Below are 14,963 nucleotides of genomic sequence, written 5' to 3' on the forward strand. Positions count from 1 at the left end.
GTATTGTCTTTGTGTTTTGAACTGGAAGCGGTGATTCCTCAAACTGGGGCTGTACAGTCAGAAGATAATGAAGTGGTCTGACACAATTCAGCCAATATTGTAACCCTGAGTGAACACTAGAATACTGTCAGAGCTCACATGGGTGCTGCACATGCACACATATCACATACTTTTGTTTGTTGTTGGATCAATGTATTTGTTTTTCCTGCCTCCTCTTGTTATTACATGTCTTCTTCATGTTGTTTACAGTTTGTGTACCATTTTTGTGTGAAGTGTCCAGAATACTGAGCACTGGTAGTATGCATTGATCAAATACTTTTCTCTTCAAGCAAGCGGGCAGATTTCCTTTCAATCCTGTGCCTTTTCTTCTAAATGTACTTTTATGTACCATTTTAACTTTTAGACAGGTGTGAAAAAATGCTGTAAAGTAAGAATGCTTTCAAAAATAGACATGTTAGTAGATTATATTTATCAATTAACTAGAGTGAACAGAAGAAAAATCTACTTCAAATCCATATTTGGTGTGACCACCCTTTGCCTTCAAAACAGCATCAATTCTTCTAGGTTCACTTGCACAGTTTTTGAAGGAACTCGGCAGGTAGGTTGGTCCAAACATCTTGGAGAACTAACCACAGTTCTTCTGTGGATTTAGGCTGCCTCAGTTGCTTCTCTCTCTTCATAATCCCAGACAGACTCGATGATGTTGAGATCATGGCTCTGTGGGGGCCATACCATCACTTCCAGGACTCCTTGTTCTTCTTTAGGCTGAAGATCGTTCTTAATGACTGTCGCTGTATGATTGGGGTCGTTGTCATGCTGCAGAATAAATTTGGGGCCAATCAGATGCCTCCCTGATGGTATTGCTTGGTGGATAAGTATCCGCCTGTACTTGTCAGCATTGAGGAGACCATTCATTCTGACCAAATCCCCAAGTCCATTTCCAGAAATGCAGCCCCTAACTTGCAAGGAACCTCCACCATGCTTCACTGTTGCCTGCAGACACTCATCCGTGTACTGCTCTCCAGCCCTTAAGTGAACAAACTGCCTTCTGCTACAGCCAGATATTTCACATTTTGACTATCAGTCCAGAGCACCTGCTGCCATTTTTCTGTAGTCCAGTTCCTGTGTTTTCGTGCATAGTTGAGTCACTTGGCCTTGTTGCCACGTCGGAGGCATGGCTTTTTGGCCGCAAGTCTTCCATGAAGGCCACTTCTGACCAGACTTCTCGGGACAGTAGATGGGTGTACCAGGGTCCCACTGTTTTCTGACAGTTCTGAGCTGATGGCAGTGCTGGACATCTTCTGATTGCGAAGGGAAGTAAGCATGATGTGTCTTTCATCTGCTGCAGTAAGTTTCCTTGGACGACCACTGCGTCTACGGTCCTCAACGTTGCCCATTTCTTTCCCTGGATTATGGATTTGATGTAGATTTTTCTTCTGTTCACTTGCACTCTGTTCTTTGCACTTTGTTAATTGAAAAATATAATCTATTAACATGTCTATTTTTGAAATCATTCTTACTTCACAGCATTTTTTCACACCTATAACTTTTGCACAGTACTGTATATATATATATATATACACACACACAGACACACATACACACACAGTATGGTCTGCTTGCTTGTATTCAAATCAGCAAGCTCATATGGTAAATCAATCTTAAGTTGCTGGAATTTTGATCTAATTTTCTGTCTAATTTTGAGGTATTTTGTTTAAAATGTATCAGAATTCAATTCCAGATAAGAATGATTAAGGTGTCTTTTCTTATCCTCTCAGAGCAATGTTGTGAATGCCAGAGAGCTCCCCGTGACCAATCCTCCTGACATTGCACAGACGGTAAGGGGAATATGTGTCTGGTATAGTACTAAACAAAAATGCCAAACCTTTTCAGAATTTCAGTGTTTTCCTACAAGTTATAATAGATTAATCAAACATTGGAGGCCATGAAAAATTGGTGGAAATGATCTACACATCCCACAGCTACAGTTACAACCAGAGCAATAAAACGACAGTTGTGTCTTTTACCGCCCTCATATTTAAAATTAAGTTTTTTCTTTTTTTAACAATGCATTCTGTATAGTTGACCAATGGGGCAATTAAATAAACGAGAAGCCTGAGGGCCCACTTTACACTGTGATGGGATGTCAAATCCCCAGCGCACATCTCCCTGACAGTCTGTCCACACCACTGTGACAACCTTCTTGAAATCAATCTGCCCACTTCTGGGTCGCAAACGTTTAATTGTCCTTGATCTACCCCGATAGATGTATCAAAGGAGAAATTAAACATGACACGCAGGCCTGCACGACTGCCTGTATCATGTTGCAATTGTTGCGGCAATTGTTGCAGCAACTGCAATCTGTTGGTTTAAAGGATAATTGTTCACTGACGTGGAGTCACATAGGGGGATATCTGGACTGGAGTGAATAAGATCTTTAAAATTGTACTTCGTTGAAAGATTTCAGTGGGATTTACACATTTCGACCACCATCATATAGAAATACTGTTTTCATACAAACCAGTAGTTTGTTGTCATTGTTTTCCTTCATATTCAGTGTCCTAAAGGCCGACACATTTTGACTGCCACACTGAAACAGCAATGGTGGCGACCCCAGCTGGACATCTCTGTATTCCTACTCCACCCTGCCTCGTCATCAGACAGCTGGGTCCAGATATAAGGGGAACTGTACTAGAGTAATCTAACATCTGTCAGTTTGACACCCTGAAGCTGCAATGTATTTTAATTCATGTGACACTGTGTAAAACCTGAACTTGCTTTTACTCATTTCATACTCGGCTGACCTACGAGTGGTAAACAATTATCATTCCATAGCTGCTTATGCAACAAAAACTACAGTAATAATAATAAGAATCATAATAATAAGAATCATAATAATAATAATAATAATGCAACACTCTTGTTATTGGAAGTATTTGTGTGATTATTGATGAGTGTGTCTGTGTGTGTGTGTAGGTGTGTTGTGTGTGTGTGAGCATATGTCTGCGTGTGTGTTTGTGTGAGTGTGCATATCTGTCTGTATGTGTGTTTGTTGTGTGTGTGAGCGTGTGTCTGTATGTCTGTGTTGTGTGTGTGTCTCCCTCAGTGTGTCTCTGAGCGTATGTCTATGTATGTGTTTATGTGAGTGTGTGTATCTCTCTGTATGTATTTGTCTGTGTGTGTGTGTGAGAGAGAGTGTGTGTGTGTGAGAGAGAGAGAGAGTGTGAGAGTGTGTGTCTGTGTGTGTGTGAGAGTGTGAGTGTCTGTGTGTGTGTGAGAGTGTCTGTGTGTGTGTGTATGTGAGAGAGAGAGAGTGTGAGAGTGTGTGTCTGTGTGTGAGTGAGTGTCTGTGTGTGTGAGAGAGAGTGTGAGAGTGTGTGTGTGTGAGAGTGAGAGTGTGTGTGTGTGTGAGAGAATGTGTGTGTGTATGTGTGTGTGTGAGAGAGAGTGTGAGAGTGAGTGTCTGTGTGTATGTGTGTGTGTATGTATGTGTGTGTATGTGTGTGTGAGTGAGTGTGTATATGTGTGTGTGTGAGTGTGTGTGTGAGTGTGTGTGTGTATGTGAGTGTGTGTGAGTGTATGTGAGTGTGTGTGTGTATGTGAGTGTGTGTGAGTGTATGTGTGAGTGTATGTGAGTGTGTATGTGAGTGTGTGTGTATGTATGTGTGAGTGTATGTGAGTGTATGTGAGTGTATGTGTGTGTGTGTGTGTGTGTGTATGTGTGTGTGAGTGTGTATGTGTGAGTGTATGTGAGTGTATGTGAGTGTGTATGTGTGAGTGTGTGTGTGTGTGTGTGTGTGTGTATGTGTGTGTGAGTGTGTATGTGTGATATGTCATCGGCGGCGGTGCGCGGCAGGAGGTGTGACTTCAGCGGGTCACATGAGAGTCAGCAGCGCCATGTCAGGAAGGAGCCGCAGGAAGACGCTGTAGTTCAGCGGGGAAAAGCGCTCAATAACCCTCGATAAAGGAGGCGATCGCAGCGTTTAAAGAGCTCAGCAGCCGTCGGCCAAGGTAAGACAGCCCTGCCCGTGAAAACCCGTGTCGAGCCCGCGCCTGACAGCGCCTGGATCCGCCCTGTGTGCCGTTAATGTAGCTTTACACACGGCGGGGCCAGAGGCACACCGAGAGAGACGAGCAGGCCTGTGTGGGAAACTTCTCCCATCGCAGTTCTTGAGCATCGGCAGAGCCGGAGCCGGAGCCTGTCCCGGTCCCTGTCCCTGTCCCTGTCCCTGTCCCTGTCTCGGTCCCTGTCCCGCCGGGTCAGGGTGGCTGTGTGTGCCGACGCGCCTGAAACGCGTTACATTGTGGCAGTTTGTATTCACCGCTGCTGGGCACCGACACTGTGGCGATCTGGGCTGTTTGTAACTCATTTAGTCACGAATCGGTTTTACATCATTGGATCCGTGTGTTCGTGGGCCGACCTGTACTGGGATGCGTCCAGATTATAACAGCATGTTAAATGATTAGGCTCGTTGTAGTTTTCGTCACAATGTAGGTCAATTCAAAATACTAATAATGTAAGATTACCTTAAAAGCTAAATCTGCGGTGTCTTGATTGGCCACCATGCAACTACCTCCACCTGACTGTGCAGTGTTTAGAAATGCCAGTTTCTGTAGGTTCAAACTATGTGAAAACAGCCACCAAATCAATGCATCTTTGAAATGGCTTATCTGTGCAGCTATGTGGTGTGTGTTGACTTGTGCTGCTCGGAGACTAACGCAATATGCATTTAAAAAGTGGACTTGTGTTTCAGGAAGTGGTTTGCAAAGAAAAAAAAAGCCTTAAAGGGCAATTGCTCTTTTATTGCTAAGCATCACGAATGGGGAAAATGGGGGAAACACTGTGTTCCCCTCCTGGGAGACTTTTGAAAAAGGGATCTCAAAATAATAGTGTGACTAGGTCTGGTCACCCAGCACATGACCCTGGCCTCGGATATTCATTTACTCTAGGGTCGGCCTCTCCCAAAACATTGCATTTGACAAACTTTTATGTTGCCTTTAACAGTACATCTGCAAAACAAGCAACAATGGCATTGTTTAACAGGTTTATTTTTGTCTTAATTTCTAAGAATGAGAGAAACAACGCGCATGAAACTATTGACCACATATCTAAAAAGGAAACGGTCTGTTTTGTTCTTATAGTAGATACCAGTTTGTAAAAAAAATAAATAAATAACACCAAACAATTGTTTAATGAAGTCCAAAGGAAGTTACCAATATGGGATAATTTTGTCTACCATGAAAACTAAGGGAGCTGAATCACTACAAGGCAAAATCGTTACTGAATTGAATGTGCAATACTTTTACAATGTAGTAATTTCTTCTATTTGAATCATGTTTGCACACACGTTGAGTTCGTGGCCTGGATCTTGTTTCATAACATGTGCCACTATTCAGACCTGTTTTCTACACATGTGACCAAGGCATACACAAAATAGGTACATTTAAATGAAAATAAAGTTTCTGGTCATTTGCAAATATTTGCAACTTGTTTGCTGGAGCTACACTATATGGCTGGGATGTGCCAGATTATGTTTTGTTTTATAATTTCACATTATAATGCTCAGTTGTTTGTGATATCAATACACTTTGTTGGAATTGGATAAACAAACATACCTGCAATATGTTCAAAGGGCATAAGTTTAATCAGAGGTGGAAAAATAATGTATTTACTGATATAAATGAGATGGATATGTTGATCTGAACTATGTTGTTTGGTTTTACTTTGCTTTTTCAATCATTCTTTAATATATTAAGGTTAAAGCGCATGTTTTGTTTTATGAAGTTCTAAAATGCAGTATAACTTTTTTTTTTTTTAATGGGTAATGTTTTTTATTATGATTACAAATGACAACAAAAAATGAAATCTACAAAATGCCATGCTTTGGCTCCAGTCTCAGATCCTCTAGCATTCCTTGAATGTTTCTGAGCAAACTGCCAGTGCCCTGAGCAAGTGATTGTATACTGTGCAGTGCTGTGCCTTTGACAGTGATTCAGTACAAAAGGGCAGTGAATGTTTCCTTGTGAGACATACTACATACTGTAGTGTCAAGATGTGTGTGTGTTAGGCAGAGAATGGCACTGCATACATCTATGGGGTTGTTCTTTTGGGCAACCACAAAACAGAAATGAAATGTAACCAAGAGAGTTACTTGCTGCTAATGAAATTTATTCATGTGATAATCTAGCTCAAAGCCTCTCTTATTGATTTTGTTCAGTGTGACGGTTACATTTTCCCAGAATAAGCCCCCCATCCCCTATAAACTGTGAGGTAATTTGGTTTGTTTAAAATCAACTTTAGTATAGTTTAAACTTCATGTTCTCTGGTTAATGAGGGAAGCACACTTTGTTTGCTGATTAGAATCATATTGAGTTTGTAAAACTGTAGAAAGAACCCATTAACTCCACCAAAACAGGGCTTTCATACAAGGGAACGGCCATCGTCTATAAAATGATAAACGTTCAAGATCAGAAAATGGAGGTTTTGGATGAGAAGAAACCCTTCGCTTGTCAGCAGCCCCCAGAAATGCCCCCAGACCCCCAGGTTCTTTCAGAATTCCTCCAGTGACTTCACTGCCGTCGCGCAACGGGACACCCACAGTGCTTTGTGTGTCGATGTGTTCATGTTCTTAGTACTGAAATTAGTTGCACTTGATTTCCATTGATGCTCGTATTTCCTGGTTTGTGTACTGAATGTAAATTCATGTTCTGAGATTACTTTTGTCATTACCTCATTACACTCTTTCACACGTGGTACTGTTTGATTGTGTGGCCTGTTGAACACATTGTTCTGCCTGTTGCCTGCGGACTCATTATTTGCAAATACAGCCCCACCCCGGCCTTTGCCACGGCACCTGATTATTCTCAGAGCTGCGCACAGGCCACCTGTCGTTCTGTCTTCAGGTATAAAATACAAATTTAGTGAGTGAGAAAATACTGTCATAGTTGATGTATTTTGTGGTTTCCAATAATATACTTTTAATAAGCTTGAATGGAACACTGGATAGAAAGTCAACAATTTAATAGATTTTAATAGATAATCTCAATAATAGATAATTTCAGCAATAGTCATATCATCAATAGCTGTCAATGAAGCAGACTCATTTGTTAAAACATGAGATGTACATATGCTAAACTGTGAACTATTTTTTTTAGGTACTAAATGATGATTTATACTGAACAATAAAGGTAAGCAATGTCTTTTGTGTATATTAGTCATGGATCAGTTAATGGCAAAATAATACAAATTAGATATGTTTGATGAGCTGGAAGATCAAGCACTAACAAAGGGTTTTCCAGTGCTGTGGTCTGGGTCTGGTTGATCCTGATTTAATTTTGTAGAGAAGTCATTATTTTCTTTGTGTTAATGAAGGACAGTAAGCTTTAGTTTTTGGTGGCACTGATTCCCTGCATGGCAGCTACAGCAATACATGCCTCACAATACTCTGTAGGGTACTGCTCTTGTATAACATGGCGATAGGAGATCCTAATTATTATTTTACTATTTTATTTATTTACTTTTGTAATAACAGAGGTGGAGTTATTTACAAGTAGCCCCATGTCTGTATCCTGTGTCAGGCATTCCTTAACTTCAGAGTTACAGAGTTGTGTGTATTTCTGTGATAAAAGCTTTACACCAACTTCAGGAGATGTTTGATAAGACCCATATAGTCACATACAGAAAGTGCTTTCAGGATTCGAACTCTGGGGAAGAAATTAAAAGCCCACAATTGCCTTTAGTTGGTAAATCTGTTCAGGACACCCAGGGGAACTCAAATATGGGCTAAGGCTGTCTTTTGTGTGCAAAAGAAACATTGGAAATTACAGAGGCACATTTTCTTAAAGTACAGTCCTTTGTGCCTATCTTGTTTAACTTACATATTTTGCAAAATAGTGTCAATCTAATGGAAAGCTGTGTGTGTGCAAATCTTTAGTTTCTATCATGTTGTGGTCAGGCTCATATCTGGAACAATCTGAACAAACTCCCCAGCGAATCAGACTGGATAGGATCCTTGGATCACTTAGTTATTAATGGACACCAAGTGAGCACGATGGGGCGAATGGGCTCCTCTCGATTGGACACTGTCTTATGTTCTTATATGCTTTGTCTTGTAGGACAGCTTGTATTCTGAACGAGACCCTCTGAACAGCCATGGCAGCAAAATCATCCCTGCTCAAAGTCATCCTGCTGGGAGATGGTGGAGTCGGCAAGAGCTCCCTCATGAACCGCTACGTCACCAACAAGTTCGACACCCACCTCTTCCACACCATCGGCGTGGAGTTCCTGAACAAGGACCTGGAGGTGGACGGACACTTCGTCACTATGCAGATCTGGGACACGGCCGGCCAGGAGCGCTTCCGGAGCCTGAGGACTCCCTTTTACCGCGGCTCCGACTGCTGCCTCCTCACGTTCAGCGTGGACGACAGCCAGAGCTTCCAGAACCTCAGCAACTGGAAGAAGGAGTTCATCTACTACGCGGACGTCAAGGAGCCGGAGAGCTTCCCCTTCGTGGTCCTCGGGAATAAGATCGACGTCACGGAGCGGCAGGTCTCCACGGAGGAGGCGCAGCTGTGGTGCAGGGAGAACGGCAACCACCCGTATTTCGAAACCAGTGCCAAGGACTCCACCAACGTGGCCGTGGCGTTCGAAGAGGCGGTGCGCAGAGTCCTGGCCACGGAGGACCGGACGGAACATCTCATCCCCACGGACACTGTCAACCTCCATAGAAAGCCCAAGTCTAGCTCTTCCTGTTGTTGATCAGACGGACGTTCAGAGTTAAAGACTCATCCTGACAAGATGTGCTCCGGAAGTGCACCCCACATGTCATTAGATTTAATGCTCATGTACGTCTTTTAGTGGCATTCGAAGCTGCCGGGTGACATTCCACTGCGCTGATTATTGATAACCTCATTTATCAATCGACACATTGCATTAATGCGGGTGCTATGAAGGCGAAGCTTGGACTAAGACCAATATAAAACACTGTAGAGGACTTAATCTTCTTTAAAATGGGTATATAGAATAAAGTGCCAAACTTAAAATAAAGTGTAAGATTTACTTCTTAGAATAAGTTGTCAGTTACATTTGTTTTGACAAAGTAATTTATATTCTCTGACCACTCTTTAATTCCTAAAACATCAGACATGTACCAGTGTCAAAACCCTTCATACTAAAAGCACTACTACTACTACTACTACTACTACTACTATTACTACTTTAGGTTGATCAGAAAGGAAGAAAAAGCAAAATGACTGCTGTGACAGTAGAGTTTGCAAGAAACAGAAGAATGCAACAAATATTAACTTAATTCTTGACTTCCAGTATCTATCTGAGATAATAAATTACCAACTTTAATTGATTATGAAAGGAATCTTTAGTCTATATTAAAACCCAAATGACATTGTGGTGCCTGAATAGAATTGATTCGAGACGGGGGTTTCCAATGACGTTTGGACAGTTGTACAATGTGCTCTCCAGCCCTGGAAAATGGCAATACAGCCCCTCTTGAGATGGATTGTTGCATAGTAATGTAATCATCTATTTCATATGCAACCCGGGCTGGGCGTGTCCTTCCAGAGTGGCTCCAGAAGTGAAGATGAAGACTGTGAAGCTCAGTTTTTCTCATGCATGGCCAACTGTGCTGTTAAAATACCACTAATAAAACTATACATGGTTTAAAAATGTGTTTCCATTAAAGCAGAACATGGCGTACTCAACTTCTTCTTTGAGTAGGAAAATCTCAGTAAGGTGAAATAAACTACATATTATGCAGAGAATATAAAAAACAAACAGGACAACTGAACATGTTTTCTCCCTCTACTTGTAGATGCCAGATTTCACATTTGAGATTCCAAGCTTTAGTTTATATGCAGTCTTAAACTTAACCTCACACTTATTGTCCTGTGATGTTCTTTTTAATATACATAATACAAGTATAATAGCTGTATATTCTATTGTGCTGTATAAACCAAGCTACTAAATGCATATAATAAGTAGTCATGAAGAACACAAGATCTGGGAAATGTGCAGTGGCTAAAGTAAGCTATGTGTTACTGTATTTAAAGTAGACACAAAACTAGTGTATTGTCAATGTGTTCTAGCTCACAATGTGAGTATTATGAGATTAATTCAATGTTAATATAGTGGAGAAACTGCCTTCACACATACCAACCTGATGTGATCTGTAGGTTCTAGTAATAAAATAATATTAAGATAATAATGCACTGATCTGATTGAAACAATACTGATTTATACATCATTACCAGTTCTAGGAGATGGAAAAATATAATTTAGATATAACTGAGGATTAAGTTACAGAAGTATATAATATTATGTGTTATAAGTAGCATCTTCAGTATGTATTTTGCTAATATTGTGAAGACTCTATATAAATACAATCCAGTATTTGTTAACACATGGAATGGAATCTAGTGAGCATCCTTCAGACTGCGTGTGAACATGTTGAGCTGAACTCGACTGAACTGTGAAATAACCCAGACAGGAGAAACCCATTCAGCTGTTACTGGAGAAAATGATTGACTGTCCTTCAACCAAACTACCTCATGTGATTATTTAAATGGCTGCTTCGAGCAACTCTTATTGCCTTCTGATCAGTTTTCTGGTCTAATCTCGTGATTGGTTAATTCATTGTAACAAGCAAAGCTCAGTCCTGTGTGATAATATTGATAAGTGGCAAATATTGAGCCCATAGTTATCTTGTTGGGGGTGTTATCTATAGTCCCATTGCATCACATGTTGTCTCTTGTCACGTCTCTAGTATTTGGTCTATTGTTACGTTGCCGTCTCCGTGTAAGTCCCCCCGATCGTAGGCCCTGCTTTTGTGTATTTGAATTGTATTTCAAACGTGGTGGATTGTGGAAAAATAATAATGTTTTAGTGATATCAATGTTTAAAGTCAGTGATGGGTATTGTAAATCTCACCTATATGACAAGAACAACAATGCAGAGGCTTTTAGGGTGGCTGAGGTTTCCTTACAGATTTTCAAGCAGCTCAGTTGACCCAAGACTGACACACAGGAGGGAGCTGGGGCGGACCAGAGTGTGTGAACAAACGCCTGAAACAAAAAAGACACTGGGAGACTCAGCCATTGGTTTCTAATTGCACATTGTTAACTGGAATTTCTCATTTTTATTTAGGTTAGTTTAAAGCTACCACACTATTGCATGTACAGGCAGAGACATAATAAACACAGAAGCACATACACAGTTGTCCTTGCAGAATTATTAAATAAGACATAAGAGATTGTCAACTGGTCTTCTTGTGTTCATGAAGGAGAAACAAATACTGGGGATTTACTAAAGAGGACAACTGAAGTTATCAGGGAAAATCCTTTATATTTCTAATTAAATTTTCTGAGCAACACTTACACTGAAATACCGACTTGCAGGGAAAGCACAAGAGATTCTGGAGAGGTCTGAGCATTTCAGAGAAGTAAGGAAAAGTTCAACAAGGAACCGGACGTACAATCCTTTTGTGTATTCACAAGTTTACAGCTGAGCTGCTTCCTGGATTAACTCAAGAGGTGCTTCTTGCCAAGAAATTGGACTTTTCTGTCAAAGGCTGTTGATCGGATCTGTGCATTTGGCTCATAGAAGGGGTTCATTGCAAACTAGGAAACAAAACACAACATGCTGTGTTAACACATAAAGCAAGGAGCTCCTAAAGTCAGACTTTATATTGTACAATATACATTTCTGAGGTAGTATCCTGTATGCAAACACAGGAATTTTTTGTGTAGTTGAAGGGAGAATTAAAAACTGAGTCAGTCATAAGTTTAACAAAATTAAGAATATCTTTGTTACTCTCTATTTTCTATGCCTAGTTTGAACCAACAGATCAATACATTATCACAAATTGCACTTGTAATAATAATAATAAACTGAAAGCTATACATGGAATATATTCACTACTTTTATATCCAATATTACATCCTGCAAATGACTGCTTTAACACAATGCAGCTAATGCAGAAGACGAAGTAAATAAATGGGTAACAGTACTTACTTTAATGTACAAATCGTATACGTCGTTGAAAAAGTTTTTGATCCCATCTTCTTGTCTGACATCATGGAGCATAATAAACCTCATATGTGAACAGAATGCTAAGGAAATTAAGAACCCCTGACAACAGTAAGAACCATCTTCTGTCTCCTTCAACTGCATTTAGCATCATACTTTAAAAAATATATCAAAATGGTAACAACTGAATTTAATTGTTCTGACTTAATATAACTGTTACTGTATAACAGTTGACAAAGTGTTAGTACAGGGATTCCCAAACCAATCCTGGAGGACCCCTTGCCCTGCTGGTTCTTGTTCAAACCAAGCTCTTAAATACATAATTGAGTCTTATATTGGGCGTGGCATGGTGGTCAGTGCTGCTGCCTCACAGCTCCAGGGTCCCATATTCGAGTCCTGGCTTGGGGGGCCTGTCTGTGTGGAGTCTGCATGTTCTCCCTGTGTCTGCGTGGGTTTTCTCTGGGCACTCTGGTTTCCTCCCACCGTCCAAAGACATGCAGGTTAGGTTGATTGGTCACTTTAAACTGCCCTGTGTGTGTCTGTGTGTGTTGCCCAGTTATGGACTGGCATTTTGGAGAACCCAAACAAATGAAGCATATGAGTCTTTAAAGCAGGGATTCCCAAATAGGCTCTGAAGGACCCCCTGTCCTGCTGGTTTTTGTTCCAACTGAGATCTTAATTGTTTAATTGAATCCTTAATTGAACAATGCAATATAAGGCTCAATTATGTAATGAAGAGCTTGTTTGGAAGAAAAACTAGCAGGGCAAGGGGTCTTCCAAGATTGATTTGGGAATCCCTGCTTTAAAGTCTGTTTAGATCAGAGTTTTGGGGAAAGGATATGACCAGCTGTGACGAAGGCGGAGACAAACCACTCATTAAACTTGTCCACTGTCTTCAGGTACATGTTGTTGGACAGCCACATGTTCTCATCCACCAGATCAAGGGCAGCATGGGCGATAAACTGGTTGAGATGCCGATGGTCATCCTGTTTCAAAAATCAACCGTAAATTAAATCGGCAGATCACTTTAATGTGTAATAACATTATTATAAAGAAATATGTTAAAGCAACTACGAGAAACTGGATGATTTGTTTAAACCTATCAAAATGAAATTCCTATACACACCTTCGATTCCGTTTTTCCGGATGGAAGGAATTCCATCTCAAAGACCGGATTATCATGGTGGCCAACCATGACGAAGTAGAAGCTTCCAGACATTCTGACTTCTCAGTTCTGGAACAAAGGGTTAAGAATTTAGGATTTCAGAAGAACAGTGTTTTAGGGATAAATGAAGACAATGAAATGCCATAACTTATTTTTTTAATTATAGATATTCAATAGAAAATAGCTTAATACAATAATGCACACTTTTTTGTGTGTTTTTGTGTGTGTGTGTGTGTGTGTGTGTGGGGTGGGGGGGGGTTCTATAAACTTATATAAACCATAATATCTACAGTTTAATTCTACAGGGACCATGAGTGACTTGTCTTACTCTTGACTTGATATATATTTCACATTCATTTTCATTAAATGTGTAAGGTATGCAAACCTGGATTATATTTAAAGCCCCAGAACATGGCAGTCTTTTCACTCACATCTCATTATTGTCCTAACCAAATCTGCCCCTTTTATAATAAGACAGGCGTCCAAGCAAGGCAATATTGCATGAACAATCAACGGCAAAAGAGGCAAAACAAAAAGCCATTGCAAGAGCACAATGGCGATTTCATATTCACAACATGCAGTACATTACAGTGCAACATTTTAATTACAATATACACAGACACAATGATAAAACTTACACACTGGATGAAATATTTATATCACTGTTCTGCATACATATAGTGTATCAATCTAAACAACTAAGCTAACTTAAGCATTTAAAGACGGTTTCGATTAGTGTTAAAGTATTGTTCGCAGCTCTGTTTATGTACACATTGTTTCCAGTGCATTAGAAGCTAAATGTGATTGACATGTCGATGTGTCAGTTGAGCTGTAGAGGACTACTGTTATCGGCTAAAGGTATTTGATACAATATACAATACATCTGTGTCATGCCATACACTGTAGGTGAGTTTAAAAAGCTGTAATGTAATTTATTTAAAGCAATTTCACAAATTAATACGAGACGGCGAACGGTTGTCAGTGATTGAGTGTTGAAACGACCTGTTTATACCCGCTGATAACGGAGACAACAGGGCACACGACGCGGTTTATACGTGTATTCATATTCGTTTATTTAATTACACGGTGAAACAGACATATGTTGAGTGTTGTAAAGAAATAACTCACCGCTGACAGCATCAAACACCTATATTTATTTCCTCTTTCCACAAACACTGACGGCGCACGCTGATGTCGTCACCGCATGTCTTAAAGGAGCCAAGGCCAAATAAAATAAAAACACTTTTATAGTCACGTCGGCAGTTTATACATTCACATACATGTCTAGTGTATCTCCTGTGTTGCTACTGATTTATTCACCATGTCTAGTGTATCTCCTCTGTGGTCCTTGATGAATGAGTACTGTACGTGCAGAAGCAAATCGTGTATTTTTCAGCGCCTGACCCACCGCCGTAACTTTGGCTGCGTTCACGACACGCATACTTTGCCGAGTCTGCGCAGACAAACCTGTCTCAGTGCGCCGCCTGCGTGAACTCAGCCGGAGCAGACGTCAGCAGCTCCCGCATCCACGGGCTGCAAAGTATGCGCAGCCGCGCAGCTGCTCAAGAGGGACTGCGCAGGAGCAGCCGCGGCTGCACAACAACAGCCGAGCGCTGAGACAGACCTTGCAGGCGCAGCGCCACCGCAACCGCCCTGATGGCATGAGGGCCTTATGCATTTCATGCTAGATATGGCAAAGCACAACATAAATATAATATTTTAAAGCTTGTCAGTTTAACAATAAAATCATATGCATGT

At 40.7% G+C, this 14,963-nt stretch overlaps 2 protein-coding genes across 5 annotated transcripts; one reads left to right on the forward strand and one right to left on the reverse strand.

Annotated features, from left to right (window-relative positions):
• Positions 1–3,862: 3,862 nt before the first annotated feature.
• Positions 3,863–9,703, forward strand: rab9a (RAB9A, member RAS oncogene family). 2 transcript variants are annotated; one of them, XM_066705926.1, is made up of 3 exons: positions 3,863–4,011; positions 7,156–7,188; positions 8,116–9,703. In XM_066705926.1, the coding sequence occupies exon 3, from the start codon at positions 8,153–8,155 to the stop codon at positions 8,756–8,758; it is 606 nt and encodes a 201-aa protein (XP_066562023.1). In that variant the 5' UTR covers positions 3,863–4,011; positions 7,156–7,188; positions 8,116–8,152; the 3' UTR covers positions 8,759–9,703. The 2 variants fall into 2 exon arrangements, with proteins under 2 accessions (XP_066562023.1, XP_066562024.1); XM_066705927.1 differs by lacking the exon at positions 7,156–7,188 and having other exon boundaries at positions 3,872–4,011.
• Positions 9,704–11,109: 1,406 nt separating this feature from the next.
• On the reverse strand, positions 11,110–14,640 carry trappc2 (trafficking protein particle complex subunit 2). 3 transcript variants are annotated; one of them, XM_066705929.1, is made up of 6 exons: positions 14,526–14,636; positions 14,334–14,413; positions 13,167–13,274; positions 12,878–13,026; positions 12,026–12,107; positions 11,110–11,631 (listed from the first exon to the last, which is right to left on the reverse strand). In XM_066705929.1, exons 3-6 carry the CDS (start codon positions 13,257–13,259, stop codon positions 11,533–11,535), a joined length of 423 nt encoding a protein of 140 aa, XP_066562026.1. In that variant the 5' UTR covers positions 13,260–13,274; positions 14,334–14,413; positions 14,526–14,636; the 3' UTR covers positions 11,110–11,532. The 3 variants fall into 3 exon arrangements, with proteins under 3 accessions (XP_066562026.1, XP_066562027.1, XP_066562025.1); XM_066705930.1 differs by lacking the exon at positions 14,334–14,413 and having other exon boundaries at positions 14,526–14,640; XM_066705928.1 differs by lacking the exon at positions 14,526–14,636 and having other exon boundaries at positions 14,334–14,472.
• Positions 14,641–14,963: the final 323 nt, after the last annotated feature.

The sequence above is a fragment of the Amia ocellicauda genome, chromosome 6 (genome assembly GCF_036373705.1).
Source record: "Amia ocellicauda isolate fAmiCal2 chromosome 6, fAmiCal2.hap1, whole genome shotgun sequence".
Classification (NCBI taxonomy): domain Eukaryota; kingdom Metazoa; phylum Chordata; class Actinopteri; order Amiiformes; family Amiidae; genus Amia; species Amia ocellicauda.